The 20,656-nt window shown below is 43.3% G+C and overlaps 1 protein-coding gene across 1 annotated transcript; it reads left to right on the plus strand.

Moving 5' to 3' along the window:
- Positions 1–179: 179 nt before the first annotated feature.
- On the plus strand, positions 180–6,863 carry SEC13 (SEC13 homolog, nuclear pore and COPII coat complex component). The gene is made up of 9 exons (XM_064453396.1): positions 180–326; positions 686–730; positions 1,409–1,524; positions 1,985–2,136; positions 2,902–3,035; positions 3,834–3,967; positions 4,486–4,606; positions 5,415–5,561; positions 6,010–6,863. The coding sequence occupies exons 1-9, from the start codon at positions 324–326 to the stop codon at positions 6,118–6,120; spliced, it is 963 nt and encodes a 320-aa protein (XP_064309466.1). The 5' UTR covers positions 180–323; the 3' UTR covers positions 6,121–6,863.
- The last annotated feature ends 13,793 nt before the right edge of the window (positions 6,864–20,656 follow it).

Raw genomic sequence — 20,656 nt, forward strand, 5'->3', positions numbered from 1 at the left:
CCGGGCGCCGCGGGCGGGAGCGGACCACCAGGGAGGACCGGGGCAGAGCCCCGCACGCCGCGGCGGGTCCTCGCGGAGCGCCCGGTGGCAGTCGCCGGAGTGCGGAGGCCCCGTCCCGCTGCCGGCGGAGCGAGGGCAGCGCTCGCGGGTCCCAACGCCTCCCCCCCCCGGAACCTCGGCGCCGGCGGAACCTCAGCGCGCAGGCGGGCGGGGCGCGCGGCGCGGCGGGGCCGTTTGTGTGTGGGACCGCCGTGCCACGTCTGAGGAGCGCGGCCGGAGGTCAGGCCGGGCCGCTCGCCGCCGGGCCCGCTGCTGCCGCCGCCATGGTAGGTCCGGGGCGGGGGCGACCGTCCAGCTCCGCGGCGCCCATGGGAGCCGGTGGGGGGGCGGCGGGGGCAGCGCGGTGGAGGGCCGGGGTGTGCCCGGCGCCCGGCCCGGGCGCAGCGGGCTGGGCCTCCCGGTCCGGGGAGCCCCGGCACACGGTGCAGCTCGCCCGGCTGCAGCGTACCGGCAGCCCCGTCCGCGCCCGGGGCCTGGGGGGTTCGCGCCGGGCGGGGGCGGCCTGGGGGCTGCGGGGCCGGAGCTGGCCCGCCGTGAGGCAGGCTGGCCGCCCTCCGCTGCCGGGGCAGCTCCGGGCCTTGCGGCGCGGCGTGCTTCACCCCCCTTCTCCTCCTTCTCCCCGCAGGTCTCGGTCATTAACACCGTGGACACCTCCCACGAGGACATGATCGTAAGTGTGCTGGGGCCGCCGCTCCTTGCGAAGGCACCGCCGGGCCCTGACGGAGCTGCCCCGCGGCTCTGCCCGCCGGGCCCGGAGCGCGGCCTGCCTGCCCGGGGGAAGGAGGAATGATGTAAAACACTAATTTTCGTGCCTAGGCTCGTTTCTATGAAAGAACACGTACGTGTGTGCTAAGTGGTACAGAACTTCAGCAGATTAAACAGACTTTCCTTTATGCGGATGTTTCCGGGAGCAGATGTGTAAGTGCGGGTAGGAGGAAGCGTCTCAGGGTAACTGGTAGAAGCGAGGAGCCCAGTTAGATAATGACGCTTCAGACATAAGCAAGAGAGGTTGGTATGCTTACATCCACCTCACATATTAACAAAAATACATAACTGGTCAAGACTTTGCAGTCAGTGGCACCGATTTCCCATCCTCTCCCGAAAATGCTGTGTGTCACTGCTCTGAATTCCCTCAGTTACATCTGCGTAACATTTGTGTGGTTAGTTGGAGAAATAATGACTTTCAGAGGATGGTTTCATTTCTTTCCTTTAAAAATACTTTTTAACCTGCCACGCTGGGACTCGGTCACCTGCTCAGAACTCTTCCAGCGACCTTTAAACTGTTATAAGATTTGTTAACAAAGCTGAACTAGGAGGCGCTGACAGCAGCTTTTCCGTCGCCTTGCAGCATGATGCTCAGATGGATTACTACGGCACTCGGTTAGCGACCTGTTCTTCAGACAGATCCGTGAAAATCTTTGATGTTCGGAACGGAGGGCAAATCCTCATTGCGGACCTGAGAGGGTAAAGTGTCTCTTTCTAAACAGAAGATTTTAATCTGTGGGAGTCTTTAGTCTTGCCATTTTGCCTCTTGCTAGCTTAAGATAGGCAGTAAATCCCACCAAGGTAATAATTACCATGGCTGGTTGTTGCTAAACTTCCCCTCAGTCTGTGAGGGGGGACAGAGCCGGTTAGAAGTAACACTGGCACTTTTTCATTCATTAAATACTTGACACCTCAAATTTTTAAGAAGTAAACTCAAAATCGTAATTGCTAATACAAGGATAGATGTTTGGAGCTGTTTTCAACTGCAAGGGCTTTGTCTGACAGTGCTGTGTGCTGTCTCTTATCCTGGCATTACTCCCGTTTAACAGGTCACTGCACTAATCACTCAGAACGCTGATTTACAATCGCGATAGCAGTGAAGCAGCCGCGGCTGGAATGGGGCTCGCTCAGCCTTTCCAAATAGCTTTGTTTCTTGCAGGCATGAAGGTCCTGTGTGGCAGGTGGCCTGGGCTCATCCTATGTACGGAAATATCTTGGCTTCCTGTTCCTACGACAGGAAGGTTATTATCTGGAAGGAGGAAAATGGCACTTGGGAAAAGACATATGAGTACACGGGGCACGATTCCTCAGGTATGTGGGGTCTGGAGCTGGGAAGCGAGACCGGGGATACGAGAGGATTCAGAAAGGTTGGAATAAATCCGTCGGTGCTGGGGAAGAAAGTCTCTATCAAACAGATGGGGATAAATTAATGGAGAGATAGTAAGTGTATTCAGCATGAACGGAACATTTGTGTAGTGTCATATTGCTGGGTAGCCTCCTGTCCCGATTGTTTATGTAGGAGCTGTTCTACAAATAAATCAGCTTTCCAACAACCAAGGTGGTAGGGTGCTGAATCCTTGAGGGAAATAACTGTGTGCATCCACTACGGGAAGAAAGGAAGAAGGTGCATTTTAGCATGCTGCATTTTGTTTTACAACAGGAACTGTCTTTTTCTGGTGACTGGTCCTCCTACATGCAGATCCGGGAAGTCTCCAGCTTTGTTATGTTGCTCCTCTAGACTTCAAATACTGTGCCTGCCGTTCAGCTCTTGTTCTAGAGCCAGCAATAAGCTTTGCTGTTGCAGGGGACAGTCAGAGTTTTTAATCACTCGTTAAGAGTGCTCTTTTGGTGCTCTCATTCTACAAGGATGCCAAAAGTAAAGGCAGTTTTCTGTCTTTCAGTGAACAATGTTAAGTGACTGGCTTTGCTGAAGTTCAGGAGTGCTGAGACTCTTGCTCCTTCAGCTTTCGGAGCTGCTCCCTTTCAGTGACTGTTTCACTAAGACTAGTCAGTGACTTGGTTAGTCAGTTTTAGGTAGTCGCTGTGTTGTAATACGGTCTGTCTCACCCTTCGCAGTGAATTCTGTCTGCTGGGCACCGCATGACTACGGATTGATCCTGGCCTGCGGGAGCTCTGATGGGGCCATTTCGTTACTGAGCTACACGGGTGACGGGCAATGGGAAGTCAAAAAGATCAGCAATGCACACACAGTAAGTCTGTTCCTTTGGAGCTACAGATAAACACCGAGCTGATGCCTCAAAGAACCTGTAGACTGGATAAATACGGACATACAATTAAATCATATGGAACACTTTCCAGAATTGAGAATAACTTGTTGTAAATTAATCCAGAGTGGGAAGGTGTGCTTTGTACTCACTAAAATGAAGCAGAAGACAAGACACGTGAAGGTTACTAAACAGCACTGATAATACTTGTTTATTAGACATTATTATTAAACCTGGTGCTGAAAGTTACCTGGTGGGAAATGGCTTTGGTACTAAGAACACCTGTACAAAGTGACTGGAAATAAACTGAAGCTGGAAAGACTGCAGGACTCATGTTTTTCCCAAAACAGTGGAGATTTTTGCTTAAGCAGAACTTGATAAGCTAATGGCAGTGGCTCTCAATAAAAGGAAACTGGGCTCTGCACCCTCATGTTTCTACTATTCCTGCATTCCTAGATCTTAGCAACTGCATATGTCTTTTCTCTTTTCAGTTTGTATCTCTGTCTCCACTGTTTACATATCCAAGATGGTATTTGCACATAAACCGGTTACTTAGCTACCTAAGGCTTTCTGAATAAGTGCCTTACTGATACTAGACTGTATCTGGATTTCTTATTCATTCTACATCCATCCAGCATTGTGCAAGACTCCTATTTTCCAAAGATGGGCTTATTCTGCCCCCCTGCTATAGAATAGGCTAGGTGTCCTTTGCCCCCTCAGCAGCTTTTATTTATTTTATTTAAAGTAAGCAATTTTTAATAATGGTATTTTTTCATTAAATAGATTGGCTGCAATGCCGTTAGCTGGGCTCCTGCCGTCGTACCAGGAAGCCTTATAGAACAACCATCTGGTCAAAAGCCAAACTACATCAAAAGATTTGCATCTGGAGGCTGTGACAACCTCGTCAAGATCTGGAAGTAAGTGCTCTGTTGCCAGACTTAAGAACTTACAAAACTGGATATCCTTTATAGTCTGTGAATATCCCTGTTGGCATGTCAAGTAATATTTTCAGCACCTCTGTGCTTTCATCTGTGAATTACTGTTTCAGAGAAGTGCTTTAGAAATGGAAACAACGTAGAGAAGTGCCATCTTCCACGTGGTTATAGCCCTTTGTGTCAGCCCTGTTTAATCTTACCTTGGAAAGTGGCTTTCTAATTGTCTTTGATTACCTCTGTCACTTGGACAATAGCAGGTTTCTGTACAGTGACTGAAGATCAAATACTCTTTGCCTATGCTGCTTTCTGTCCCCTGGAAGGAATTTTTGTCAGTTTAAGCTGTAAAGCTTTTTGGAGAAGAGGGGGGAACACTTGTATGTTATATTGTCTGTGTAAACCAGGAGCCCGAAAGCTACAAAGCCAAAGCCTTCCAGAACAGGAGATGAGAAATATGACTGGCAGCTGCTGCCACCCTTCTGACTGTATAAATGTGTGTTCAGGGAAGAAGATGGTCAGTGGAAAGAAGAGCAGAAGCTGGAGGCTCACAGCGACTGGGTTCGAGATGTGGCCTGGGCTCCATCCATAGGTTTGCCGACGAGTACCATTGCTAGCTGCTCACAGGTGAGGCTACTCCTGGAGTGACAGAGGCAGGCTCTCGATGCCCTCGCTTCCATGTACTAGAGGAAGGGGAAGGAAGTAAACAAATAGCAAGGACAGAACTGCTGTAACAGGTCCTTTTGGCAATCCTTGGCTGTATCTGGGTCTGTGCATAAAAGCCTTTCATTCCTGTTCCTCCCAAGCTCAGGAGCCCAGTGGAAGCATGTGGCTCTGTACCAGAGACTGTCTTGTATCTTGAAAATCATAAGCAGGATGGTCTTGCTGTGAGGAAGACCTTCAAACTAAAGGTGTATTGTAGTGGATCAAATTCACTGAACTTCCAGCTAAAAACACTGTTTTCTAATAACTGGCATTCTTAAATCAGCTCTGATGTCCTCAACCTTCCTATTGGCTGCAGTGTTCTTGCTGCTAATAATTCTGTAAATACTTTTTTTTTATAGCAAGAAGGCTATTCAGTAAGCTGTTAACTTGCTGTTGTGCGACGGGAAAGCAAAATCCCATTCTAGGATAAAACCCAGCTGACATATATATTATATATATGTATGTATATATCGATTTTGGGAGCTTTTATCTGGTGTTTGCAAGTCACCTTTTGCATGTGGTTTTTCTCATCAGAAAGACGTACTCCTGACTTGCTTTTAACTACAGTAAGAAAAGAGCCCCTTTGCTGTATTGAGCAAAAACGCCTGTGAACACATCTAGGGTTCATGTGGGAGCTGTGATTTGGAAGTGTAGCCGTAAGTGCAGTCAAGGTTGTTTTTTCCGTGTTATAACTAGTGCTCCAACCGCCTCGGTCTGCTTGCTTTTGTAGGACGGCAGAGTGTTTATCTGGACATGTGATGATGCCTCTGGAAATTCATGGTCGCCAAAGCTGCTGCACAAGTTCAATGATGTTGTCTGGCACGTGAGTTGGTCCATTACTGCAAATATTCTTGCAGTGTCTGGAGGAGACAATAAAGTGAGTACTGCTGCCTTGGCTTTTACTGCTGCATGCTGTATTTTTAGAAGAGCTGGGGTGAGACAGGCTATTGTCACTTTAAGTTAAGACTGTTGCAGATTCTTTGCTGCAATGGTGATTTTTTTTTTTTTCTTTTGACTTATCAAAAGGGGAGGAAGACCCTAACTCTTGGCAAACTACTTGGTTGCATTTGTAGTCCTTATTGGAGATTAGAAATGCAGGCTTAACTTTATTTTGCAGAGTACTAACAACAGAATTCACATACTCTCCTTGTACCACAGATGATTATTCGATATACAGCAACAAATAACTTGATAGAGAAGTCAAGTGTTGCAGCATTGTTCTACATAACTGTAGGCTGTCACCAAACTAGTGATGTGATGGTTGCGAGGAAATGGGAAACTGAGAATGTATTAAGGCTGAAACTTCTCCCCGATCTGTTTTTGAGGTCACGCTATGGAAGGAATCGGTAGACGGACTGTGGGCATGTATCAGCGATGTCAACAAGGGCCAAGGAGGGGTGTCTGCCGTTACAGAGGGGCAGCAGAACGAGCAGTGATGCATCAGTGAATGTTCTAGCTGCAACAAGTGATCACTATACCTGATTTGCAATGTTTTTTGAAGCGGATGAACTGATTTTATCTAAACTGGACACGAACATGGGAAACAACAATTATCCAATTTTATGAGCACTCTAGAACTATTACTGGGAGGCTACAATATGTTGCTAATCGGCCTTAATTGACATTCCCTTAAATTTAAGGTAAAGAGCATAGCAAAGTACTGTGCCTTATACTACTCCTTGATGCTGCAGAAATTGTACCCTGCTTTTCTGGGTCAGGGATCAAATTGAATTGGATATGCTGTAGTCAGACTTCAAGCACTTGAGTAGGAACAGGAAGAGGCCATCATCGTGGTGAGGTGTGAAACCCTTTGTGCCAGGGGACAAATACTCTGTGCCTTCAAAAGCCAGAACTTTGTTTCAAGCGAGGGGAAGGGCTGGTAGACTTCTCAGCATTAAATGACAGCACGCTAGCCCTTCTGGTGGTAGTGAGGTGGTGCTTAGATCTTCCTGAAAGTAATGTGCTTGGATATGCAAAAGTCTCTGTGCTTTCCTGAAGATGAAGAGGAGTAGTGGAATGCATATGTCTTTTGCTTTACAATAATCTCAAACTTGGTTATTTAACCATCATCAACAAATCAAACCATAATTTGAAGATTTTAAACCACGCTTCTGTACTGTACCTCAGGTTTGGGTTTTTTTTGTCAAGATACCAACAGAATAAAGTCCTATTGGTTAAAGCCTGGTGCACTGTATTTAATATTCTTTTCATGAGGGCCTTGTCAAGGCTGTCTACAGTCTACCTTCAGTCAAGCCACAGTCACGCTGTCCTCCCACCCATAGTATTAGCTTTGTAATAGCTGCAAAGCTATTGGTTCACCAGAGACTAACATTGTATATCGTGTAAGAAAGAACAAATTTTTGCCTTCAGTTAAAGTTATGTGCCATTGCACTTCAGGCAAGTGTGTTAGGCTGGAACAAACCACATTTCAGTATGCCTTCAGCTAAAAGCTGAAGCACTCTTCCCCTCCAAGAGGGAAAGGACTTAAAGGTCACATTTTCCTTTTATTCTTCAGTTACACGGAAGCAACACAAGCGAGCTGTTCACAGCCTTCCTCCTTCTCCAAGGTAGTGGTTCCTAGGCACTGTCTTTGTTTTGGCATAGTCAAGATAATATATCCCCTTTTCTAGAGAAACAAACCTCATTTTATGATAGTTATCTATACTAGCCAAATAATATCCTAGTTGCTGTCATAGAAACACGTACACGAGTTATCTTTCTGTATACCAACCAAAGTATGCAACATTCCTGTTCTTGTTTAAATGCACCAAAGCCTTACCCCAAAAAAATGAACTCATCTAGAAATGAGCATTATATTCAAATGGTTCCATTTCAAATTATACAGCAAAGCAATATTTTATTTCAAGCTGTTTTCCATTTCTACTAAGAAAGACCCTAACAATAGCTGCTAAGCTGAACACTTGTTCTTCTTTGATAGAGTGTACCTGGTCATCTAGGAGGCTTTTGGGTTGGCTGTAATGGCTGTGGAAACTAAACAAACTTGAAATCAAGCATACTGCCTCCAATAAAAAGGCTTAGAAGTTAAACCTCATTCCTAGTTAGCTTTCCCCACACTTCATTCAAAGGAAAAAGAACACAGAGAAGTTTTTGCCTGTGGGTATATTAGGTTCCACAATTCACCCTATTATTAAAAGTTATCCTTATATTTTTATGAGCTTTAGTACTTAAGCATTCAAACCTATTTAGCAGCAAGGCCCAGTTCAGCTATCCCTTCATACTTAAGGTGAAATGTATTAAAATTGTTTCAAGTAATGATCAAAGTATCCGCAACAATTACAACTGCTTGTAAATTATTATTTGAAAATTGAAATTGAAAATTGAAGATTATTTAAAAGTTACACAGTTCATTCATTGCAAATATAAGCATATGGTAAAAGTTTTTCAGTTGCTCTTTAGGATAAGCTTCATGGTTTTGGATCTCTATTCCCCTCCTTCTCATACTTGGGGTCAGGAATGGAGAAAAGCAAGAGAAAAATAATATATTCAACACAGGTTTCACACTGGAGAGCTTAAAGTTGCTACTCAGTCTCATGAACACCAGTGTGGTCTCTCCTGTGCCCACAGTGCACCATCGTTCTTCCCTTTCACTGTCTAGCCTGAGAAGAAGAAAAGTTTGTGTCTTGTGATGACTGAAAGGAGTTTCCACATAAGAAATAAAGTTCTGTCATTCCATCTGCATTGTTAAGTTTATGCCGTTTCTGGCTTGTCTCCTACTAATACAGGGGTTACAAGGCTGTCTTTAATGGCAGTGAGGTCACTTGAAACTCAGAAAACAAACAAAACCCACAGGAGTTACCACTCCTGATTTCTCTTCCTGCGTTTTTTCTAGACCCTCAGCCTTTGCTACTAAACTTCACTGAAGTTTTAAAAATTTGTTACTATTCTGGTTTTAAAGTAACAGAAGCCAAGTTTCCCAGGTATCCTTTTCAGTTTCAGTCTTCCAGAAGAGACAACAAAATGTGATAAAACAGAGCCTGGGAGAGAATGCAGAAGAGAAGGGATGTACTTAAAGGCAAAAATGAGAAACACAGCTGTCACCGCAGGTCAGGAATAAAGCTCAACTTCTCCATTTCTCTTACACCCGCTCAGATAATTAAAAGGGTTTGGGGCTTTTCCTTTTTGAAAAATACATGTTATAGCTGTTAAGTAATTTTTAAAAGGAACAATGTTAATGCCACAGGAAAAAAGGAAACTTGCTTCATTCCTCGCTCTATTTCATGATACATAAAAATAAAATCAGCAACAGATCTATGCACTCCTTTCACTTTTTTTGTTGATTTTGTTATCTTACAAGCAGGCCAGGTTTCCAAGGAATTTAAATACGTATCAGACTGCATTTCCAGGAATATTGTAGCACAGAACAAATATTCCAGTCAATATATAAAGCGTTTCAGAAAGCAGGAGTTTGGCGAAGCCAAGAAACTAACCAGGTAAAGTTTCACAGCATTTTCAGCTTTTGCTCCTTTTCCTGTGTAATTTCTCTCCACTAACCTGTCCCAGTTACTATAATCTTAGCTACAGAAGAAAAAACTGTAAGCAATAATCTCTTTTGGACAGGATATTTTTACATTTAGCATATAAAAATTCTGTTTCCTTTATACATCTATATTTAGAAATAATTTCAAGTCAGGTGAAAGATTTTCACCGGATCTGGATTCAATGAAATACAGAGATTGTAAAATATTTTTGATTTTTCAACCTATGCTTTCAGGTTTGACGCCCTGCCTCACAAAGATAATCATGTTTCTCAGAGGTACTCTGCTGCGAATTGTTCTTTACAGCATCCTCTGGACAGGAACTACTCTGGCTGGCTCTAGTTTTTTAAGCCCTGAATATAAAAAAATACAGGTAAAAAAATTCAGAAAAATACTGCCTCAAGATTGCCCTCATCTGTAAGTCCTTAAAACCAATGTTCTTTACAGAGGTCAGAAAAGCTTTAAGATATATTTTCTGGAAGAGGAAAGAGTTATTCCAGAGAAATTCTGTAACAAACCATTAGCATTGTATTTGTGATTTGTGCTATGAGAATATGTATCTAATCCCACCCACTAAGAATTAATAACCTGAAAAAAAAAGAGAGCAATTGAAGAGAAAGCATTCACTTAAATAATTTGTTGGCATCTTCTTTGGCAATTAACTGTAAGGTGCTCGTTCTTTAAGGGACCCTTAAACCAAATTCTTACACAGTGGTGGTTCAATTATTAGAGACCTACATATCATACATACATAAGTACATAATGCCTTCAGCTAATTTCCTGCATATGTGTAATTATCGGTTCTAATTTCCCCACTACAAACTAGTATGAGTATGGAAAGAATATACAGATGTTGTTTTGCTTGCTTTCTAGCAACAAAAGCATCAGAAAACACCCCCAGCACAATTACATCGTCGAGGCACAGAAGGCTTTTGGGATACAGATAAAGCAGGGTCAGAAGATGACGGTAACAGTATTGAAATTAAGGTTTGTTTTTTTCCTTCTGGCTCACATACAAGTTTAAGGGGTGGGGATGGGTAACAATTTCTGTCACAGGAGGCAGTACAAATTAAAACTCCGATCGTTCTTAACTTGAAAGGCAAAAAGGAAAGGGCACTGCCAGCACTGATAGTATGAAATGATTTAAAATTAGCAGCAGTAATTCAAATCACGATCTCATATTTAGGGCTCACTTGCATTTCAGAACTAACATATAATCCCGTGAGTTTCTTGCAACGTTTTATTTCCTCCAGTTTACTGTGCAACTTGGTCTGCAGTAGCTATCCAGCCTGTTTCTGAGACTTCGATTACAGCACTAAGCAAAGAGATGCAATAACTTTTTATGCCTCTTGCTTACCATTATTCCCATGAATAAGATTAACTTGCAGTGTCCTTGTCTAGAACTTGTCTGTTAAACTCTGTCTTTTAATGTTTTTTTATAGTTTAATGTTCCCTTTGAAATTGGAGTCAAGAAAACAGAAGAAGAGTATCAAGAATATGGACAAGCACTGGAGAAGATGCTAGGGGACATGCTTCAAGACAGTGCTAAAGGTACTGCCAACCAAGTCATCGGCAACACCATAAACCAAACAACTCGTCATCTAATGTGTCATGTAAGACATTCAGCACAGCATTTCAGAAGTGACTGGGACTAAGTTACCACTAAGAGAACCACTAAGGCATCTGATGTTCAGAAACTGCTAGGTGACCTTTGAAGAATGACATTAAAGTAGATTAGGCAGAAGGGCAAGGCTTCCTTCCCTTACACTGCCCATCCTTTTTCCCCCCCTTGCCCTCAAATCTCAGCATTTCCCTGTTTTCTCAGCTAAGACCATCACAATTTTCATGGTGAAAAGTACTAAAACCATTATTATAACTGAGATAGCTCTAGCAGATTCACTGATGTCTAAAGTTCTAATGACCAACTCCCACCACATGCTGCCTGGTTTTTACCTTTACAGCCTGACATACTTTATTTGCACTCACTCGTGCTAAGCTGATCTTTATGAATCTTCTGGTTTAATGTTTACGTCAGTCTTAATATCTGCTTTACACATTCCAGCTACAAATCACTTCATGCTTCTGCTTTCGCCCTGCTTTTCAGGCTCCCAAGACTTCCCCCAAGCTCCATTTCCCTCTGAATTCCCCCTGAAGGGCTACTTCTACGGCCATTACACAAATAAGACAGTGCATAGGTGCACTTAGAATGTAACTATGGGAAAGCCACCTCATCTTCTGCCTTTGATTTAGCACTTGCAGAACTTCTAGACAGATTATCAAAACAGAATTTTCAGGAAAATATTAACACTATCAAAATAATCTTTGTCTTTTGTCTTTTTAGAAATTCAGATGAAAAACTGAGGCAAGATGAAGGACAGAGAACACTAGATGGCCTGATTTGTTTTAAATTTTACTTTAAAATTAAATTATTACTGATTTCACAACTCTAAAGACAGACATTATTCTAAATTATGTTTGAAGGCTATATGAATCCTTTCTAAAACTGGTGGAAACCTTCTTACACTTCTATACACATCTATAACAGAGAATAAAGCTTATGCTGAAACTGCAAGTACTTGTGGGGTTGTTTTTTGTTTGTTTGTTTAAGAGTAGCTCAAACTAGATAGTTCATGTAAAAAACTACACAAACTAGATGGACAAGGACTCAACTTTCCGTTGCCAAATTAGCTTAATTGACAAGGGATTTGTTAATATGGATCTTAGCAAGGAAACCATCTGATATCTCTTCCAGTTTTAAAAAAAAAACCATGTTTCCAGTTAGCTTGCTTGAATTCAGAACCGTATCTGTACCAGTGCACGCATCAGAGGTACAAGGTAATTTTTCATGCCTTCAAATGCATAAATCAGTATGCTCCAGCATAGCAGATGTTCTTTGTACCTCAGCGCAGATGGGCATCTGATAATCCATGAACATTTACTAGAATTTCCTCCTGAAGACATTCTGTAGAGTACTCGTTAACAGGCTAATGTGATAAATGTAAATACAGCTGCAATTTTTATTAGACATGTTCTTTTCCTGTCACAGAATTAATCACCTAAATGAAGTGATCCCTTTGACGCCACTAGCACAGTCTTGTTCTATACTCTGCCAGAAGGTGAATGAGAAGCGAAAGGGGAAGCGGATTAAAAAGGAGCAAACATTCTAGATTAAAACAAGACTAGCCCAGGGTAAGGATGTGGACATGTGCTTTTTGAAACCTGCAGAAGAAAGGGAAGAGTCAGAAAGAGCACTTAAGTTGCATTTATTACAGTGAACTCTAATCATCACTTCCACAATTGATCTACTGCTTTTGTTATTTTCATAATTCATGTTTTCAAGCATATGCCATGGAAACAGTCAGCCAACAAGCTGCCCAAGAGAACATGAAGGAAACTGTCAGCCAGACTGACGTGCAGAAAATGGACTCCACAATCTATAAGATTGTAAAGTAGGTATGTTCATTCAGCGCTAGGCAGCATGGGGGGTGGTCCCACCAAAGTCGTGTGCGCCCGCGTGATAGTTTGTCTTGGATTTATACAGTAAAGCATTACATATACATAAGATTTCCCAACATGCCTATAGATATGCATGACCTTTCCCCGCCTTGTATTAAAATTAGCCTAAAAGTTATTTCCATAAATCCCAACTGCGCTTGCGCAGTGCCTCCTGGTGGTGGTCGCAGGGGGTCTTGGGGATGAAGGCTGACGATTCCTCTTCATCACCGCTGGTAACCCCTTGTTCTTGCGCAGACTCAGTTACTCTTGTCTCTTGTCCAAACTGCAAAGTTGGTTTTAGCTAGTTCTTGACACAAGTTTCTGTCCTTATCAAGAACTTGTCCTTTGCTGGGGGATTCCAGGCCTCCTTGCTAATCATTTTACACAGCAGCCAGATAAGCGTTCCGCAACAGTTAACTTTCAGCTAGATAAGCGTTCAACAACAGAACAGTTAGCTTTTGGTTTTGCCTCCTAAAAGCCCCTTCTCCCTTTCAAGACACTGCATAAATCTTTTCTTAAAATAAGAAGCACTGTAGTTAGGATCACTGTTTCTAGAATTCTGACAGAACTGTGCAGGATACAGTCTACTCACCAAAAAGAAAAAAGATGGCTAAGCTACTCTACAGAATAAAAACTGAGGCACGGGCTGTTATGCTGTGCTGTTTATCCAGCTTATGAGCAGAACATTCTGAGGTTCTCGTTTTAAAAAAAAAAAAAAAAAAAAAAAAAAAAAAGCAATACAAAACCCTCACAAGGTTTCCTGGTGATCTGGAGAAAAAACTTTGTCCTGTAAATGTATGAAATGTGAGCAGTTTTCTCCTTTGCAAGTATGACATCATCCTCAAGAGGGTAGCATAACCTAGTAGTGCACAACAATCAGAAGGACAAAACAGCTCTCGGGTGCTTTCTAACCTGCCTAGTAGAAACTGCTGCTCCCTATTTTCTTCCAAGTATTCCGCTCAGACAGACTTTTTGTACAGTCTCTCTTGCTTTGGAGGCAGAAGAACAAGTAAGCAAAGCAGGGAATTCCACAGAAGTGCTCCAGGAATGGTTCTACGACACTGTAGCTGCCAGTAAAGCAATGCCCGAAGAGCAAAGCACTGGGCTAGCATGATTACAGCTTCTCTGGGCAACCTGCTGCAGTGTCTCACCACCCTCATCATAAAAAATTTCTTCCTTGTATCTCATGTAAATCTACCCTCTTTTAGTTCAAAGCCATTACCCCTTGTCCTGTTACCACATCCACAGAAGGCAGTTAGCACCTGACTCCTAATTTCAACAGTTTAAACTGTCTAATATATTAAGGGTCCTTGCATACTGAAGCAGAAGTGATTTAGTTCAGTATTTCTGGTGTATAATTATTTGTCCGTCTCTAGACTTCCCTTAAAAGGATGTGTACATCATGGAATATGTGCCATTTTCAATGCAAAACTCAAGTACCAACTATTCAGGAGACTTATTTCAATTAAAACTTTATAACAGATTTGATTCACTCTAGCATCTCTTTCCATTTGAGTTGCAAACCGTATGGAAAAAAGAACCAAAATTTCAATAAAAGACTTTCAAGAACAGTAAGTTACATGATCATCAGAATTAGCTGGCACACAGGTATTTGGGTTGGCATCAGTGAACTACATCAGCACCAATCACTGAAAAATTCCTAAAATTCTTCTTTTGCCCATATTGACATAAGTTTAAAAAAGATAAGGGCAATCTCAGCTCTCACTGTGATTCTATTGCTCACAAAGCGCTCATATAGTACAATTTGCACTGCTACAGAAAAAGAAGATATCCTGTGTTACTCCGATGGCATCTGCTCTAGGGTTTTTCCAAAACAAGTATGCAATCTATTTGAAAAAATAAGCTAGATCTCTACACTCCAACACAGTACAGGTAATTCCAGAACTGGCATTCTCGTTATCTTATAAGCAATGACACTGAGGTAAAAAACATCTAGCAGAAGCCAGGTAATTACCTGTGTATTCCCTACAACTCGTTGTCCTAACACAAATACTGCGTACAACAAATGCCAAGAAAGGGAGGTAGCCAAGGTGCAAGGAGTTATTTAACAACAACAAAAGCCCACAATCAAAAGCCAAAGTAAAAGCATGGGTTTTTTTCTTTGCCAACCCAGATCCACTTTCTATTCACTTGGTAATAACGTTTCCAGTCAAGTCAAGAACTTCACCAAACTCATCTTCCTCCTCAGATTTCAGCAGCCAAAGGAATGGATTCTTGCAGGGTTGAAAGGCAAAACAACCCCTAGAGCAATACTCCTTTACCCACTTGGTGACAGTACGACAAACCACTCTTATGTGACCTGGAGACATCCACAACGTTACACAAATATTTTATTATGTCCTGAAGTATTATTTGGACAGGGGGGCAACAAGGGAAGGGGAAGGGAAGAGTGCACTTCTGTGTTAGTCCCAAGTCATTTGCCCAGACTTGCCTAACCAGAAGCTATTTTGGGATCCATCACCATTCCAGTATTACTTAAATGCCCACAATTAAGATTTGTTTCATGCTGCAGCTGTATATAATTAGTTCTTTGTGGCTCATTCTTACTAATGATTTGAGATAATGAATTAAATTAATATATCAAATATTAATATATTTATTATTATTACATTTTAATACATATTTTTAAAAAAGAAAAAAGGAAAAGGTAAACGCAACCACCACAGGACTCACCTTCAGCTATAATCAATCTCCCTAAATTGAAGAGTATGCAGTGTCGCTTTTGTTTTCCAAAACCCCTAAGACAAGTATAAGTTGTCTTTTTCCACTAACTTGAGATGATTATTCAGTTGTGAAAATAAAATAAGGTAATTAATTAAGCTATAATCAACCCAGTTCCTATTAAAAAAATTGATAGTAACATCACATTAAAGAAATAACAAGAGTCCCTCAAAATAAGTAGCTAGTATTTTATAATTACTTTAAGCGTTTAATTCTTTATAGATTAGGGAAATGAAAAATATCCAGTCACTTCCATTGCAATAGCTCCCCAATCTAAAGAATGATCTAGTGTTTTGGGTTTTTTTTCCTGTAACGGTACATCACTAGAATGGGCTTTACAAAACCGGGAAATTCCTAAAGTAAGAAATGGACTAAAAACATTTCATACTTTTAATATAAATTTTTTGAAAATTACTCTAACCATTATGATCCAAAAACTGTTTCAACACATCCATTCAACAAAGAAATACTCACCACTTTGTTTTTTTATACTCAGACTTGTTTCATCCACACACGCAGACTTTGGAGAGGCTTCTTCAGTGACTGCTTCAGCCAGCCACAGGGTGCCCTTTAGAGTCACTCTGAACCACAACTGGACAGCCGCTGGCGCTTTCACCTGCTTTTGTTTCCTGTCTGTCTCAACGCAGTTGCAACTGTTGGCCTTCTTCAAGCGTTGGAACGGCACAGATGCTTCCTGAGGTGCACCCTGGCTTACTCGACTCCCACGCTGCAGGCTCCCTGCCTGGACTTCACCCGGTGGAGGTACCTCCTGCCTGGCCGTTCCCCTCCTGACCTCCTGAACGCTCCAGAGCACCTTAAGGCACGTCACTGTGGGTCACTGATGCTTTGGTGTCTCCTTCCTGTGGTCCTCAGCCTGTTGTTCTCTCAAGTCGCACTTATTTTCTCTTCTTTGCACAATATTTACCTCATCACGTTCAGGTTTATTTCAATAAATGAAAAAGTATATTTGTCAGTAACATGCTTAAGGAGTTATGACCAACTAAACAGACAGTATGTGAGCCAGGGGAGAACAGCAACCTAAAGGATGAGAATTTTCCCTCCCTCCCATGAAAGGGGAAGGAGCTATAAAGCTCTGCATCTAGCCAGGACGATAGCTGGAAATGGAGTAGTCTCATTCCCTGCAATTTTGCTTACGCTTACAACCAAACACATCAGTATTTGTCTACCTGAATGGAAGTAATAAATGACCATTAGACATTACAGGATACTAAATGAGGTTCAGACAACATGACTGAATTATACAGATTTTAAAAAGAGTAATTAATTAAAGAGAATACAGCTGGTTTTGGCCAAGGCAAAACACAAACTCGACGTACATTATGGTTTCATTGCCTCCCCTGTTAAGATAAAAATCTGCCTTTTAGAAAGCCTGAGGGTCTACAGAAAGCAACCAACTACAGTAAGTGAAGCAAAAAATAAAGTAGCTCTGCTGCAACAAAGGATTTTTACATCAGCTTTGTGATTCAAGTGAAGTACTTTCTCAATCCAGTATGTTCATTCTTGCACTTTCTTACAAGAACAGGATGTCAAGATTTGAAAGACTTCCACAAAGAGATATTACTTCATAACCAACAACAGGGGTGACAGGAACAACACTAGACGTCTTTAAAGTAAGTGAACAAAGGACGTCAGATTGCTCTCCGAGTTACTAACTGGTGAAGAAGGAAATGATGACAGAAACCTGAAATTTTCATTTACACTTGCATCTACAGGCTTGTTTTCAGTAACAGGACTCAAGACTACAAGAGACCACCGATAATAAAGTTGTACAGGACTAACAATGGCAAACAATGACACTACGTGGTGATATACATATATATATATTTAAAGACTATGACACAGGTAACCATTAATTGATAGGCTTTGGCAAAAAGTTCAAGTTACAGACAAGAATTGAAAGCATTAGGGTTGTTTGCTGTTGGCATGAGGATGTCGGGCAAGCCAGATCTGTCCATGGCTCCTCCTTTGGCCTTAGAAATTCCCAGGGAGAACATAAGCAGTGTCACATTTGCTTCTCTGGTCTTACAGAAACAACTTTATTCACCATAAAGGAAAAAAGGTGATCCCATTCCCACACTTCACAAGTTGTTTTTAGAATGAGCACTTGCCAGCATTTAAGAAGTACTTGAAACATGACGGCCACACATATGAAGTGGTCTCGTGAAACAGGATGCAAACAACTTTCATTTGCTTTCTACACATCCCACTTCAGACCACTGAACACTGCCCATAAACAGCATATTGTTACAGGGCAAACGTTTATCACTCCATCCTAGACCAAGCCTGGGGAAAAACCAAAAACCAGCTACTTTTACTGATGCCATTGCAGCAGTATTCCTGCACTCGCCTCCTGAACTCCGGCTCTTCCAGCCACGAAGAGCATTTGCCTTTCAAAGCGACTCTCCCTCCTATCCAGAAACCCTACCTGTGCTCCTGGAAGCAGCCCTTCAGGCCGGCCACCCTCGCCCCCCAGAGCGGCGGAGGCAGAGGGACGCCCCACCTGTGGCGGCACGCAGCCCGCGGTTGTTGACGGCTGGACGGGGTGACCTTAGGGGACTTCCCCAACCTTAACGGTGCGATGAGGCCGGGCCCTGCCCCAAGGCTCGCTGGGCTGCCCCGAGGGTGCCCGGCACCGGCTCTGGCGGAGCACGACGGCGGCCCCGAGCCGCCCGAAACCCCCTACCAGACGCCCCGGGGGCAGCCGCGCCTCAGGGACGGTCCCGCCCCCGAAGGCGGAACCTTGGGGCCAGCCCTGGCGCCGATTGGGCCGCTCTCAGCCGCCGCTGTCGTCGATTGGCTGTGGCGGGCACGCCGGGAAGGGCGGGAAGAGCGCCCCGCCCCGCCGCTGGCCGATGTCAGCCCCGTCAGGGCGGACCGCGGGCAGCCGCGGAGCTTTTCGCTCCCCTCTCAGGCCGCTCCGCGGGGGGGTGTCGGGGCCTGGACGGGCGGGAACACGGTGCGGGGAGGCCTGCGGGAGCCAGCGCTCGCCCCCCTGAGGAGTCCGGCCCGACCCGCAGCTGTGAGGGCGCGGCCTCCCGCCTCTGCCGCGGGGCGGGAAGCGCAGAGAGGGCACCTGAGGAGCGGCCCCGGCTCTCCTGTGGGCCTCGGTACCAAGGCTTTTCTCAGCAGGACAGGCCTCGTTAATTAGAGAACTTAATGAGAGAAAAAAAAAAGATATTTGTGTCGTTGGGGATGCTGCAAAAGCCACGTGGATGGTGCTGTATGAATTACAGCAGCTGAAAGGCATCACTTTGGGTGAGGGCATTGTGCGGCACAGCACACAAAACATGAAATACGCATTTGATTGCGTGCAGGCTGGTGCATGGGGGTGAGCGTGTTATCAGTGAGGATTGTTATTATCGACTTAGCTATGCAGCCGTGCTGTTTTCTCTTCTACTTGCTTCTCGCCTCTGCCAGCCTGCCGAACGCGCCCTCCCGCAGGTGCAAACACCGGGTTTTCTGTGGGGCTCAACAGCTCCTTCCTCCCGCGCGGCGCGGCGTTAGGGTTACTCGCCTCTGGGTGAACACATGGGAAGTACGCTCTGAGTACCTTATGGTTTTCTAAGGAGTCAACAGCTTTGCATAGGTAACAGGGTAGTTGTTTTCTCTGAATGATGCTATTCTCCTGTAGGAATTATATTTTGAAATACTTTTTTGAGTTTTTCAACTGCAGGTTCAAGTTGTAAACACAAAAAGAGTCTGCTTAATAATAATAATGTGCATAGATCAGTCCCGTGTGTGGTTGAGTTGTCCTTGTGCACTCGCTTCCCTGGAATGCCTGAAGGTGCGAAAGGACTAAACCCCTGACAGTCCCTGACTCAGACCCTATTGTAAGCATCCTTGTTCTCTTGTGGTTTCCTCCCTTGCAAAGATAGTTTTAGGTATCTGAAGAATGCAACTTGGTGCCAGATAGGATTAAAAAGACCTTGAATAAGCTCATAAATTCATTGATAACATAGACTCGAGACATCAGTGCCGAGATAAGCACTCGAGGAACTAGTTTAAATCAGCCCCTTGTGATAGTCCAAGGCCAAAGGACTGAGGAGCTAATTCAATGACTATATATGGGCAAAGGAAACCCAAAGTTCAACCAGCGGACAGGTGAGGGAGACCATCAGAGACCACTGGAGGACCCCCAAAGACCACTAAGGAAGCCAACTGTGCATGCAGATTGAACTTTTACATATGTTAATGAATCCTCGGGAGCCCTATGGCTATGTATGCCTTTATAGCGTATAATCTTTAGAAGTTTACCGAGTCACTGGAGCACTCATGGTGGAGCAATCCCCAGCGCCGTAATAAAGGATGCCTGCTTAACAGTGACTTTGTTGCTACTGAGTTTTATTTTGGGAACTTTCTGGATACTCCGCTTCCTCTTACGGGGAGGTTCGGACTTTGAAGGATAGTATCTGTGAATTTTTGTATCAGGTGTAGCCCAGTCTTTCAGTTCAGGGAAATTTACCATTTACTTTAACAAATGGCAGCAACTGTGTAAGAAACAGCACCAGGAAATACAATTCATCAAATGTGAGGAAATACATCTATTTCACTGTTGCCTGAAAAAAACCCCAACCCTATCACATGTTGGAAACGGTGTATTTTATAGCAAGGACCTTTCATTTTTAGATAGAAGGATGTTCTAGTGCAAAGGATACATAAGATGCAGCCAATGGTTGCAGAAAAATTTGCTAGTTTGTTACGTAACAATTAGCAACCTCGAAAACTGTGTAATACAGCTTTCTTCACACTCTACGTATTTAAATGCCTTCGGAGATTTGCTAGTAGGCATGACGCTTCCATGTTGGTATTTATTCACATTAATAAACATACAAGAAAAAATAGAATAATGTGTCAATGAATTTATAATTCATTATAAATCATTAATCAACAATATAGGGTGATGTTCAGCCTCTAGGTCTTTTGGGAGGTGTTAATCTCCAAATCAGTTTTATCTGCACAGTTCTATATCTCTGTAACAAATGTATTTTTAAAGAATTTGTATTCTGTGCCTTTATTTGAGTGTTCATGGATTAAAAAAAGCAGAGTTGTCCTTTATTTTTGGCAAAGAGCTACGATGTCTTAAGGATAAAAGATGCTATAGACTGTGTGTCTAAACAACAGTAAATGTCAGTTGTACGTCAGTAATCCTTGTAACTTTTAGAGTGAAATTTTTCTCTAGGGCCACCTCAAAGGAAAAAATCAGCTATTTAACAGTGAA

The sequence above is a fragment of the Phalacrocorax carbo genome, chromosome 6 (genome assembly GCF_963921805.1).
Source record: "Phalacrocorax carbo chromosome 6, bPhaCar2.1, whole genome shotgun sequence".
Taxonomy (NCBI): Eukaryota; Metazoa; Chordata; class Aves; order Suliformes; family Phalacrocoracidae; genus Phalacrocorax; species Phalacrocorax carbo.

Excerpts from the sequence above, each read along its gene's own strand:
- SEC13 (XM_064453396.1), top strand. Across the intron at positions 731-1,408 it reads CCTCCCACGAGGACATGATC|CATGATGCTCAGATGGATTA; the intron begins GTAAGTGTGCTG and ends GTCGCCTTGCAG. Across the intron at positions 4,607-5,414 it reads CCATTGCTAGCTGCTCACAG|GACGGCAGAGTGTTTATCTG; the intron begins GTGAGGCTACTC and ends TTGCTTTTGTAG.